Source organism: Gekko japonicus, unplaced genomic scaffold (assembly GCF_001447785.1).
Source record: "Gekko japonicus isolate JY-2015 unplaced genomic scaffold, Gekko_japonicus_V1.1 scaffold1098, whole genome shotgun sequence".
Lineage (NCBI taxonomy): Eukaryota > Metazoa > Chordata > Lepidosauria > Squamata > Gekkonidae > Gekko > Gekko japonicus.
The window spans coordinates 419,921-433,198 of record NW_015160244.1 but is presented as its reverse complement, the minus strand read 5'-3'; the positions used below and the strand labels follow the sequence as shown (position 1 = coordinate 433,198).

Genomic DNA, 13,278 nt, shown 5'->3' with positions numbered 1-13,278 from the left:
GAGGTCAGGTCCCCTGGAGAAAATGGCCGCTTTGGAAGGCGGCGTCTATGGCGTTATAGCCCCACTGAAGCCCCTCATCCCCCTTCCTCAAACCCCTCCTTCCTCAGGCTCCACCCCCCAAATCCCCAGACCTGGAGCTGGCAACCCTAAGATCTGTCAACCCCCCACCCCAGTCATTGCCTCTAACCAGTGCTGTGAATTTGGGAAAATAATACTTGAATATGAATCCTCTCATCGACAGTGTTTGCAGTTTCCCATTCTTATATCGTGTGCAGATTCGATGGCACCTTTTCCCAGCAGAGCTGTGTTCTGTAGGCCAAGACTGTTTCCACTTAAATACTCTGGGGCTTCGTCCCTGTGTAAGTGATGTCATCGATTCAGCTCACTCCTTATAAACAACCCTGGAGCCCTTCCTGATTACATACGCAGACTGTGAAATGGTCCTTCGTTTTCCACCAAGGGCAGCATTGAATGATCCTCTTTTGGAATTCTGGGAAACCTCTCCAATTCAGGCCAAAGTGGGGTGGGTCGGGCAGGGAAGGGGAATCCCATATCCGGCACTTCTACACAAGGAGGAATTTCAGACAGACAATATAATCCGGAAGAGGAACGGTTCCCAAACGGTTTCTGGTCTGTCATTTCGGACAGAACCGTTTTAGAACCGGCTCCCTACCGGAATATATTTGTAATTTCAGACACAAACGCTTCTGTCCCGTTTAGGAAACGGGGCTGAAGCATTTTACCTGTCAACCGCTTCCAAGTAGTCTTCAGTTTCCTCTCCCGGTTCCGATGCGCTTTTTCCCGCCGTTTTTCGCCTGCGTGGGCGATCTCTGGCTTTTAAAAAATGTTTGCTTTATAGCGTTATAGTGCTATAACGGAACAGCAGTATATCAACCCCATTGGAGTGCCTGGAGTGTTTTGTTATAGTGCTATAGTGCCATAAAGCGAACATTTTTTAAAAAGCCAGCGATCGCCTGCGTGGGCGGAAAACGGCGGGGGAAAAGTGGTGCCGTCTGAAATGGCAAACCGCTTCAGATCCAGCTCTTTACAGGAGGGGGAAAGCCATGTGTGAAATGGCAGCCCTATACCAGTTAGTGCTATAACGGAACAGCAGTATATCAAGCCCATTGGAATGCCTGGAGTGTTTTGTTATAGTGCTATAGCGTTATAGCGCTATAAAGCAAACATTCAAAAAAAAAAGCCAGAGATCGCCTGTGCGGGCGAAAAACGGTGGGGAAAAAGCGGTGCCGTCTGAAATGGCAAACCGCTTCAGATCCAGCTCTTTACCGGAAGGGGAAAGCCATGTGTGAAATGGCAGCCCTATACCGGTTTACTCCACGACGGCTCAAAAACGGCTTCAAAACGGGTTAAAAAGGGTCATGTGACATTCCTCAAGGTCTTTCCCTCTGTTCTTCTCTTGACTTCTCTCTCCGCAGAGCCAATGGTACCGAAGCACATGGAGACTCTTCAGAACTGGTGCGGCGCCAGCACAGATCTCGGTCCCCTGGAGAGACTGAGCAACCTCCTCCTGGTGGAAGGGCTGACCGATCTGCAGCAGAAGCAACATGATTTCGTACAGGTCGAGGTCACCAGAGGCATGAGCCACTCCGCGAGGAAGATCCCGCTGGAGAAACTGTTCCTGCCGCTGTCCAAATTCAGCATCCCCCCACGCATCTTGGTGACCGTCGGAGGGGCCGGCCTCGGCAAGAGCACGTTGGTCAGGCTGTTTGTCCATACTTGGGCCAAGGGGGAGACCGGGAAGGAATTTGAATTTGTGCTGCCTCTGACCTTCCGAGAGCTGAACACCTACGACAAGCTCTCGGGGGAGAGGCTGATCCGACTGGCCTCCCCTCACTTGACCGAATCGAGCTTTCTCTCGGTGGGCACGTCCAGGACCCTTCTGATTTTGGACGGCCTGGACGAATTTAAGACACCCTTGGATTTTTCGGACACCGTCGTTTGCACGGACCTCCAGAAGGAGATCCAAGTGGACTACCTGATCACCAACATCATCCGAGGCCACCTCCTACGGGAGGTTTGCGTGTGGATCACCTCTCGGCCTACGGCAGCGGGCCAGATCCCGGGCGGACTGGTGGACCGGATGACTGAGATCCAAGGGTTCGGAGATGCGGAGATCAGAGGCTTCTTGGACCAGCTGTTTGTTGGGAGCCAGGACCTCTCCGACGGCGTGAGGGACCATCTCAGAGCCAACCGGTCTTTGCACACCCTCTGCACCGTGCCGTCTTTCTGCCGCATCTGCGGCTCTGCCGTGGGCTACGTTCTGAAGAGCGCCGACCGCTCACTGGACGCAGCGGCCCTTCCGAAGACTTTGTCCGAAATCTATTCCTATTACTTCAAAATGGTGCTGTGCGGTGACGGGCAGGCCAAGCAGAAGGAGACCCCCAGGATAGAACAGGCCGCGAACAATAACAGCAAGAAGATGATGAACTGCCTGGGCAGGCTGGCGTTTTACAGTCTGATCAAGAGGAAGCACGTCTTCTACGAACAGGACATGAAAGCGTACGGCGTCGACCTTTCCTCCCTCCACCTCGGCTTGTGCAACAGGCTGCTCCTCAAGGAAGAGGCGCCCTCGTCCCCTGTCTATTATTTCCCCCATCTGACGTTCCAGGAGTTCCTGGCGGCCACCTATTACTACGCCTCGGCCAAACGGGCCCTCTTCGATCTCTTCGTCGAGAGTGGCATGTCCTGGCCCAAGCTGGGCTTCCTCAACCACGTCAAGAACGCCCTCCAGAGGTCGCTGCAGTCCGAGGACGGGCACCTAGACATCTTCGTGCGCTTCCTCGCCGGCCTCCTGTCTCCGCAGGTGAACAAGGCCCTCTCCGATTGGCTCCTGGCAAGGGACGAGCATCACGGCTACCGGAGCCAGGTGGTCGGCGTGCTTCAGGGCCTCCTGGCCGTGGACCAGGCGGTCTCCTGCAGGACCGTGAACCTCGTGCGGTGCTTGCACGAGATCCAGCGGGTGGAGATCGCCACCCACCTAGAGGAAGCTCTGAAGACTGACAGCCTGGCTGGGAAGCTGACGCCGGCCAATTTGTCTGCCTTGGCTTACCTCCTGCAGACGTCGGAGGTCTGCAGTGAAGAGGCCAATCTGTCCAGCTGCCTCAGTTACCACGCCTTGCAGAGCCTTCTGTCGCAGCTCCTTTACTGCAGGAATCTCAGGTAGGTCTCACCAGACGATTCTCTCCCCCCAAGTCTGTTTTCAGGGTAGGAGCTGTGGCTCAGTGGAAGAGCCGTGCAGGAATCTCAGGTAGGTCTCACCAGACTATTCCCTCCCCCCAAGTCTCTTTTCAGGGTAGGAGCCGTGGCTCGATGGAAGAGCCGCTGTGTTGCCTGCAGAAGGTCCCAGGTTCAATCCCTGGCATCTCCAGTTAAAAGGACCAGGCAGTAAGTGATGGGAAAGACCTCCGCCTGAGACCCTGGAGAGCTGTAAAGAGGGGCTGTGGCTCAGTGGCAGAGCCTCTACTTGGCATGCAGAAGGTCCCCAGTTCAATCCCCGGCATCTCCAGTTAAAAGGACCAGGCAGGAGGTGATGTGAAACACCTCTGCCTGAGACCCCAGAGAGCTGTCAAGAGGGGCTGTGGCTCAGTGGCAGAGCCTCTGCTTGGCATGCAGAATGTCCCCAGTTCAGTCCCCGGCATCTCCAGTTAAAAGTCAATGGATGCCCAAGCTCTCCATAGATCTTTCCAGCCCTGCTAGCTGAGATCCATTGAACTGATGGACCGCCTTCTCCTGCCTCCTTGCGCTTATGGAAAAGCTAGGAGGGAAACCTAACCAGTGTTCCCTCTAAGCTGAGTCAGTGTGAGCCAGCTCACAGTTTTTTTAGCCTCCGGCTCCCACACTTTTGTCTTCGCTCAGGAAGGATGGGGCTCCAGAGCGAACTGATTTATGCAGCAGCCAAATGGCTCGCTCGCAACTTCAATGCCAGTAGCTCACAAAGTAGGAATTTTGTTCACAAGACTCCACCGCTGAGAGGGAGCGTTGGACCTAAACCCTTCCATCTCGCGCTACCTTCTCTCTTCGTCTCAGGTTGGACAACAACCGGTTTAAAGACAGCGCCATGGATCTCCTGGGCAGCGTGCTGAGCGGAAAGGACTGCCACATCCAGAAGATCAGGTGATATGGGTGATCTCCAGGTCGACCTCCTGAATATCCCACACGCAGTCCAATCATGCTCAGTTCGCTTAGTCTGCCACTGGTTCTCTGGCCGAGCCACCTGAGTGACTGCTTGAAGTAACCTAAGTAGGAGGCGTTGCATCGGTGGTGTAACCGTTCTCACTCAGGGTACCCCTCCTCAGGCCCACTCAGCAGAGACAAGCTGGCTCAAAACATCACCTGTTTGTTTGCAAGGGAACAACTCCGACAACCAACTACTGCTGACATACAAAGCTGGAAACTGAAACAGGCGCTCCACCCCATAGGACCAAACTAAATCACACAGATATCAGAGGGGGAGAGCAGACTGTTCCATTACATATATATAGGACACTTCTTCTTCTTCTTCTTCTTCTTCTTCTTCTTCTTCTTCTTCTTCTTCTTCTTCTTCTTCTTCTTCTTCTTCCTTCTTCCTTCTTCCTTCTTCCTTCTTCCTTCTTCCTTCTTCCTTCTTCCTTCTTCTTCTTCCTTCTTCTTCTTCTGTTGAAAAAGAGGTGCCAGAACCTTCAAGAGGGAAATGAAGTTTTCAATCCGTGTCCTGAAAACTCATGAACTTTTAAACATTTTAAAAAGAATTTTGTCGGAGAGTTTCCGGGAACTCCGTCTCAGTGAGTTCCCCCAGAAAAAAAGCCCTGCGATATATACGATAACTATACCACAGGTGGCACATGAAGAAAATCAGCATCACTTCCTGGGCCTGAGTTTTTAACCCCGTTTTCTCCCCCTTGCCAGTGTGGTGTCGTCGTTAAGTGCGCGGACTCTAATCTGGGAGGACCAGGTTTGATTCCCCACTCCTCCTCCATTTGCACCTGGCTGGATGACCTTGGGCAAGCCGTAGTTCTGGCAGAGCTGTTCTTGAAAAAGAGGAGTTTCTGTCAGAGCTCTCTCAGCCCCACCTGCCTCACAGCCACAGGGTGTCTGTTGTGGGGAGGGGAAGGAGTTTGTAAGCCGCTCTGAGTCACCTTTGGGTAGTGAAGGGCGGGGTATGAATCCAGTCTCTTCTTCATCTAGATCAAAGTGACAGAATGAGCTGAATTTTGGAGTATCCCTTGTTAGGGATGCTGGTGTGACCTTGGGTCAGTCACAAGTTCTCTCAATGGCAGTTCTCGAAAGAGCTCTCTCAGCCCCACCTACCTCCCAGGGTGTCTGTTGTGGGGAGAGGAAGGGAAAGGAGACTGTAAGCTGCTCTGAGACACCTTTGAGTAATGAAGGGCGGGGTACAAATCCAATCTCCTCTTCTTCTTCGCCCCCCCCCCAAGTTGTTTGTTGTCTGTTGCAGCAGACAAACAAAATAAAAAACCAAGAACAGAAGTCTTTGAGGCATCCCGAGTACAGACGGATTTATCATGGCATAAAGCCTTACTCTGTAAGTTCTATATGCCATCATAGATCTGTCCACTTTTAAAGAGCCACAAGACCTTTCTAGGTATCATTTCCGTTGCGGGAGATGGAGCGCTGGAGATTTACAGAGTCCTAATGTGACCCAGAGGGCTGAACTAGGACCTGGGATAGGGCTGCCATCCCCCCCGATGTGGGTGGGTTTTTCCCCGCTTTTGGGGCCCCCAATCTGCCAATGCTCAGGTGGCCGGTGGGAGGAGCCCCGCCCCCAGCGGCCCCATCCGCACCGACGTGCCCAGCCCGACGACGTCACCTGGAGGTGATATCATCACGCAGGGCACGTTCCAAGTGGGACGCTCTAGCATTTGAGGGGGAAAAAACCTCTATGGTAACCATAGAGTTTTCCCTCAAATGCTAGAGCGTCCCCTGCAATGTGCCCTAACCACCACTATTACCTCCCCCCCAATTGGGTGTGGAGCCCATTTGAACGCACCCCACTCTAGATTAGGAAAGTGCATGGTTTTGTTCCTTTGGTTATTGAACCTCTGTCCCTGTGCATCTCTTCACCAGCTTGGCAGAAAACCAGATCAGCAACAAAGGCACCAAAGCGCTGGCTAGGTCCCTGATGGTCAACCGGAGTCTCCTGGCACTGGAGTAAGTTCATGATCCGTCCCCATGTTTCGCCAGCCACCTTCTGATAGTGTCGGGATTGTCCCTACGATATGGAAGAGGGTAGCGGCAGGCGGCAGCCCACGGGCTGATCCCGGCCATTCCGATGTCTAAAACTCTTCCAGGCTATTAGATAATGTCAGTGCCAGCCTTTCTCCTCCTCCTTCCTTTCTCACTGTCTAGTCTTCGGAGCAATTCCATCGGACCCCACGGAGCAAAGGCGCTTGCGGATTCCTTGAAAATCAACCAGTGTTTGCTTTCTCTAAAGTAAGTGGTCCTCGCTTTCATGCTGTGCTTTCTGAGAGCCAGTGTCGGACAGTAGTGGTGAATCGAACCCTGGAGACTCGGGTTCAAATCCCAACGCTGCCGTGGACCTTGCTGGCTGATCTCGGGCCTGGGCTATTTTTGGGCAGGAACGCACAGGAACGGAGTTCCGGCTGGCTCCCAAGTTGGCCACGCCCAGCATGAACCCATTAGCATAATAGGCCACACCCAACAGCAGAAACTCATTCGGATTGGCTACAATTAGGGGTGTGTGGCCTAACATGCAAAAAGCCCTGGGTTTTGACAACAAACAAGGTAAAGAGAATAAGAAGCAAAAGGTGGGCGTGGCTGGATGACCACACTTCCGGTAACATGGGGGTGTGGCCTAATATGCAAATGAGTTGTGCTGTCAGGGGCGTGGCCTAATATGCTAATGAGTTCCTGCTGGGCTTTTTCTACAAAAAAAGCCCTGTCTTGGGCTAACCATTCTCCTCCCACTCTATACTGCCTTACGGGATCCCAGTGAGGCTTAAGTGAAGACGGATGGATAGATTGACCCAACAGAGAATGCAAATTTGGATATGGTAGAATGTTCAAGCATTGGGTTGCCAGCTCCAGGTAAGGAATACCTGGAGATTTTGGGGTGGAGCTTCGGAAGGGCGGGGTTTGGGGAGGGGAGGGGAGAGACCTCAGCAGGGTATAATGCCATTGAGTCCACCCGCCAAAGCAGCTATTTTATCCAGGTGGCTAGATCAACTGTAATGGTGGGAGATTTCCCGGTGGCAGCCCCAGGGGTCACTTCCTGCGGGAGCGCACAGGAGCGGCGCTCCGGCAGTAAAGAGCCCAGGGGGTGGGGCACATGCAACAAGCCCGGCCCCCTGTTCCCAGCAGCCCTCATTTCCTGCAGGAAATGACCCCTGCTCCAGTGGGGGCGAAGAAGGTGATAAAAATGGTGCCAGGAAGCAGCAGCAAGCAGGGGGAGCGGCAGGGAGGCAGAATGGTGTGTCCAAACGGTGCAGACGTTGGCTGGGTGAACAAGCATATTTCGAGCAGCCCTAATCAGTGGCAAGGCTTTGCCTCTCTGTAGCCGTAAACTGCCGATTGCACGACCCTTGTATGAAGCGAGCGGTCTTCTTACAGCCTCCAGAACAACGTGATCAAGGAAGACGGGACGAAATCCCTGGCCGAGGCCCTCGTCAGCAACCACACGCTGAGGACTTTGCAGTTGAGTGCCTTCCTGTGTTCTGCTCCACTCGCATCCTTTACCCACCTGTTCCCTTTCTTTCTGGGCTGCTGCCATTCCGGTCCACGCGGCTGGCTGCAAAGGCCACTCGGGGGAGCTGGGCTCCCATTCCAGGGCTCTGCAAATCCCAGCAGACACAATCGGCAGGTTCCGTAATTGAATTCTTATGATGCTTGATTGCCTAACTGGGCAGAAAGTGCCGGGCAACGAACCACAGCCTACCTTTTCTCCAATTTCTTTTTTCCGCTCGGGCTGCGGGGGTGGGTACGTAGGAGGTCTACAGATGTCGACGTTCTCAACATGGTACGAAAAAGAGCCAACCCTGCACTTTGAGCAGACATCACAGTCGTTTGCAGTAGGGTTGTCAGCAATGCTCCCTCTAAGCTGTGGAATCTTGTGAGCAAAAATACTACTTTGTGAGCTACCGGCATTAAAGTTGTGAACGAGCGATTGGGGTGCTGCATGAATTAGTCTGCTCCGGAGCTGTCCTTCCCGAGCTCAGACAAAAAACTGTGAGCTGGAGGCTAATAAACTGTGAGCTCGCTCACACTAGCTCAGCTTAGAGGGAACACTGGTTGTCAGCTCTGGGGTAGGAAATACCTGGAGATTTTGGGGGTGGAGCGACTTCCAAAGTGATCTCTGTCTCCTGGGGATCAGTTGTAGTCCCGGGAGGTCTCCAGCTGCCTCCTGGAAGTTGGCCACCTTAGTTGGCAGGGGCGTTCCCTTCACCATTCAGCCGTCTGCCTACAGACACCGAAAGTCACCTCTTGATTCTGCAGGTTGTCTTCACTGGCTGCCAATGCCTTTTTTTTTTGGCTGATGTTTTAGGATTCCAGTGTTTGTACACTTTACTTATTTATTAATTGTCTGATTTCTACCCCCCCCTCCCCGCAAGCAGGCTCAGGGCGACTTCCAATAACATAAATACATGATAAAACATACATAATACAAATTAAAATGTAACAATTTTAAAAAGGGTAGATTCGGACAATCATATTATTCTCCCAGTGATTGCAGTTACCAAGTAATAGCTGGTGGTTTGAAGCCTTCACTATATTTTCCATATGGTTTCCCCACCATTCTTTGCAGGAAGTAGCCAATAATTGGGAAGAGAATTCACATGAGATTTGGCTGCTGCATAAATTAGTTTGCTCTGGAGCCATCCTTCCTGAGCTGAGACAAAAATGTGTGAGCCGGAGGCTAAAAAAACTGTGAGCTAGCTCACACGGACTCAGCTTAGAGGGAACACTGCCCCCCACCCTCACCCCGCTTTCCTGATTTGTCTTAATTCTTTTTTGCCGTACGATCTAGTTACGTCACCACGTCATGGACCGTGAAACAACATCTTAGGGGGCACCCAGGTGCAGAATTTGAAAGGTTGTGGAGGAGTTAGCTGGGTGGGGCCGTTACCTTCAAGAAGCATTTCTGGTGGCAAAGGGGGCCGTGTGTTTCAGACTGCAAATGATGGGGGGGGCACACACACACACACCCCGACGCTAAACCGAATGCATTAGAGTCAGAAGTTCTACTTTAGCCGAATTCTGGATATGCTAGTTTTCTCCTTGCAGGGATTTCTTGCAGCATAGGGGAAAGCGTTCAGCCTAGCCGAAAAGAAAAACCCTCTTAGTCTCTCTTTGCTGTTCTCTATGCCATGCCGTACGATCATTCTGGAGGGAGAATCTTGCACGCCGCCCTGAACTACTCGGGAGGAAAGGGCGGGAGAAAAATGTGATTTTTTGTTGCTGTTCAGTCGCACAGTCGAGTCCGACTCTTCGCGACCCCATGGACCAGCTCCCGCCAGGCCCTCCTGTCTTCCGCCGTCCTCTGAAGTTTGCTCAATTTCATGTTTGTTGCATCTGTGACACTGTCTAACCATCTCGTCCTTTGCCGTCCCCGTCTTCTCTGACCTTCAATCTTTCCCAGCATCAGGGTCTTCTTCTCCAGGGAGTGCTCCCTTCTCATTGGGTGGCCACACATGAATCACCTTTTAAAAGGGGTTGTTGTTTCAGGAGGAAACCAAGACTGACCATGTGGACTACCTGTCCAGCGGTAGTTATTCCACCCTCTTTCTTTCCCTTCACCTAGAGCAGGTGCTGATCTGTGGCCTGGTGCTGAGCGCCGTGCTTAACGTGTGGCCTCCTCTCCTTTTGTAGCCTCCAGAAGAACGGCGTTGGGCCCCAAGGCTCCAAGAAACTCGCAGAGGCGCTGAAGAAGAATTGGGGCCTGAAGGAGCTAATGTAAGGGAAGGCTGAGAGGCCAGCTTGCATTCCACAAGGACCGTGAGCAGAGAGGGGACTGCGGAAATGGGTTTTCCTGGCTCTTTCCCCAACCCACCCCTGGGCACAATATGGTGGTCTGCTGTGAGAGTGGGCGATTAGTGGAAATTGCCCCACCACATCCCCCCTCCCTCCCATTTCACCAGCAAACTATCCATCCACCAGCAGAGAATGACACCCGTGTCACATTTTCTTCGTTTGTGTGTCCTTGTTGCTTCGGGGCTTCTTTTCCACATCTGCTTTGCTGCCTCTAGTGGTCCGTCCGATATTACATTGCTTTATGTCCAGCCTTAAAAACCTGCAGGGAGATATGCCGGCCATAAAGCAACGTAATATCAAGTTGGACCACTAGAGGGAGCAAAACACGCACAGAAAAGGGGGAAAAACCCACAAAGCCATAGGGACACACACTTGTTTTTTTGGAAGAGCGCATTGTGTCTAGTGCTAAAGTCAGCAAAGCTGTTTGTACAGAGGTTAAGGTGCTGAGCTGCAGACCGGAAGATGGAGTGAGCTCCCGTCTCTGGCCCCAGCTCCTGCCAACCTAGCAGTTCGAAAGTAAGAAATCGCAAGTAGATAAATAGGTACAGCTTCGGTGGGAAGGGAACAGCGTTCCGTGCACCTCGGCGTTTAGTCATGCCAGCCACATGACCACGGAAACGTCTTCGGACAGCGCTGGCTCTTCGGCTTGGAAATGGAGATGAGCACCGCATCCCTAGAGTCAGATTTTGAGCAAGGGAAACCTTATTGCAACGGCTTTCCTTCCTGGGTAGCTGTTTGCCCGGTAGAGAGCGAGACATCCTTTTTTTCTACCCTGCCACCAAAGCTAATAGGAACCCCCAGAATGGGACAATCAGGGAAATGGGGAGAGTTGAAACAAACAAAACTTTCCCCGGTACTACAGCCCTGCTACAAACTGCAGCTGCGTTCCCCTATTAGGGTCATTTTGATTTTGTATATTTATGGCTCTCTGTTCTCGGGGGCCCATAACCTTCCCTTAACCTCGAGCTCCCCGCGGCAACCCCGTGATGCAGATCTGTGTGGCTCCCATCTCACAAAAGAGGATCAAAGGTGGAGAATATTCACAGCAGCCATCTGTAGAGATGAAATTAAGTCCTCCGATCCTGGATTGGGTTCAGATGCTAAAACAACGCTTATTTGGCATGCATTAATTGCTCTTTTTATCCCCTTCTCAGACTCTCTGGTAACTGTGTTGGAGACGCGGGTGCAGCGGCCCTGGCAGAAGGACTGAAGGTGAATCATACCCTTTTGACTCTGGAGTAAGTCACCTTCCATCTCATAGTTTTGTGGGCCTGTGTTGCTTTTTTTCTTCCCTGGGAAGGAATTCCTGAGAGGTAGAAAAGAGCAAATGTCCAGTAGCATCTTAAAGACTTAAATGTCTAACAAAGAATAAATGGACATAAGTCTGAACTTAGAAGCCACAACATTCAAAAACCAGTGGGGGAACATTTTAACCTTCCAGGGCATTCAGTTGCTGACCTAAGAGCAGCGGTTCTCTTACAAACAAATTTCAGAGGGAGATTAGAGAGTCTGCTGAACTGCAACTGATAATGAAGCTCAAGACAATGCATCCTCCTGGACTGAATCGAGACCCAGGTTTCCTGTCTCATTACCAATGCTGATTTCTCAATGCCTCTGTGTATGGCACCTAATCCGATTACACCTGCTATTGTCCTCATTCACTTGCTATTGTTATTTGCCTGCTGTTGTCATTCGGTATCTGAAATCACTCCACTTTCCAAGATATAGGGAGAGATGGACTCCCATTCTAGCTGTCTCTGAAGAAGTGAGCAGTGACTCACAAAAGCTCATCCCCTGCTGCCAATTTTGTTAGTCCTTAAGGTGCTGCTGGGCTCTTGTTCTTTTCTACTGCTTTTTTGTTGTTCAGTCGCACAGTCGAGTCCGACTCTTTGCGACCCCATGGACCAGATCACGCCAGGCCCTCCTGTCTTCCGCCATCCTCTGAAGTTGGCTCAATTTCATGTTTGTTGCATCCATGACACTGTCTGACCATCTCATCCTTTGCCGTCCCCGTCTTCTTTGACCTTCCATCTTTCCCAGCGTCAGGGTCTTCTTCTCCAGTGAGGGCTCCCTTCTCATTGGGTGGCCAAAGTATTTGAGCTTCAGCTTCAGTCTCTGGCCTTCCAGGGAACAGTCAGGGTTGATTTCTTTTAGGATTGACTGATTTGATCTCCTTGCAGTCCAAGGGACTCTCAAGAGTCTTCTCCATCACCCTAGTTCAGACTAACACAGCTAGCCGTCTTGATCTATATTCTGGAGAGGGTTTTCCATCGCTTCGGCCAGCACAGCCCTTTGGGACAGAATACAGAATGGTTCAGGAGAGCGAATAAATCATCCCGATAGCGTCAGTGTTTATTCTTCCTGCTTTACGGTTTCAATGGAACCCTAGAAGCCATTTAAAAGATAAACTCCCGTATGTCGTAACAGATAAACATCCGTAATAAAATGATGCCAAAACTATGAGGGGAAAAAAGAGAATCATCAGGAGCCAGTGTGTGTGGTTTAGTGATTAGGGTATCAGACTCGGACTGGGGAGACCCTGGTTGAATTCCTCGCTGAACCGTGAGGATTGCTGGATGGCCTTGGGGTAATCAGTCTCTCTTGGCTGCTTTTAAACAGCTGGGTCCACTCTTAGCCTTCTCTTCACTGAAGGCCAGGTTATCAAGGACAGGGTCTTCTTGGAGGTGGCACCCAGGCTCTGGAATCAATGGGATGCTGAGTGAATCTCTCTCTGTCTCTCTCTCTGTTTCTCTCTCTGTCCCCGCAACACTTTGAACTGGTACAATTAGAGGCGGCACCATATTGCGCCAAGCTGCCAGTGTGACCACACACAAATATGTGCCTCTCCTCATGCCACACCCATAAGAGAAGCCGATGCTGGATCAGGCCAATGGCCCGTCCAATCCAACACTTTGTGTCACACAGGGGCCAAAAATACCAGGTCCCATCAGGAGGTCCAGCAGCGGGGCCAGGACACTAGGAGCCCTCCCACTGTTGCCCCCACCCCCAAGCACCGAGAAGACAGAGCATCCCTTGCCCCAGACCGAGAGTTCCTATCTATACCTTGTGGCTAATAGCCACTGATGGACCTCTGCTCCAGATGTTTATCCAGTTCCCTCTTGAAGCCTCCCAAATGAAGTGACTGGGGGTGTGGGAATCATGTTCAGGGGTCATTTCGTAGAAAAAGAGGTGCAGGAGCTCATTAGCACAACTCATTAGCATAACGTATTTGCATAGGCCACACCCCCTGACATCACCGGAAGTGTGTCAGAAGGC

General features: G+C 51.7%; 1 protein-coding gene across 1 annotated transcript in view; it reads left to right on the top strand.

The window, feature by feature from the left end:
- Positions 1 to 1,438: 1,438 nt before the first annotated feature.
- NLRC3 (NLR family, CARD domain containing 3) overlaps positions 1,439 to 13,278 on the top strand; it is a 30,427-nt gene continuing 18,587 nt past the window's right edge. Inside the window, exons 1-7 of the mRNA XM_015413560.1 lie at positions 1,439 to 3,180; positions 4,048 to 4,134; positions 6,082 to 6,165; positions 6,364 to 6,447; positions 7,585 to 7,668; positions 9,841 to 9,924; positions 11,157 to 11,240. Coding sequence (XP_015269046.1) covers positions 1,442 to 3,180; positions 4,048 to 4,134; positions 6,082 to 6,165; positions 6,364 to 6,447; positions 7,585 to 7,668; positions 9,841 to 9,924; positions 11,157 to 11,240 — 2,246 coding nt within the window. The 5' untranslated portion in view covers positions 1,439 to 1,441. The remainder of the gene's footprint in view (positions 3,181 to 4,047; positions 4,135 to 6,081; positions 6,166 to 6,363; positions 6,448 to 7,584; positions 7,669 to 9,840; positions 9,925 to 11,156; positions 11,241 to 13,278) is intronic.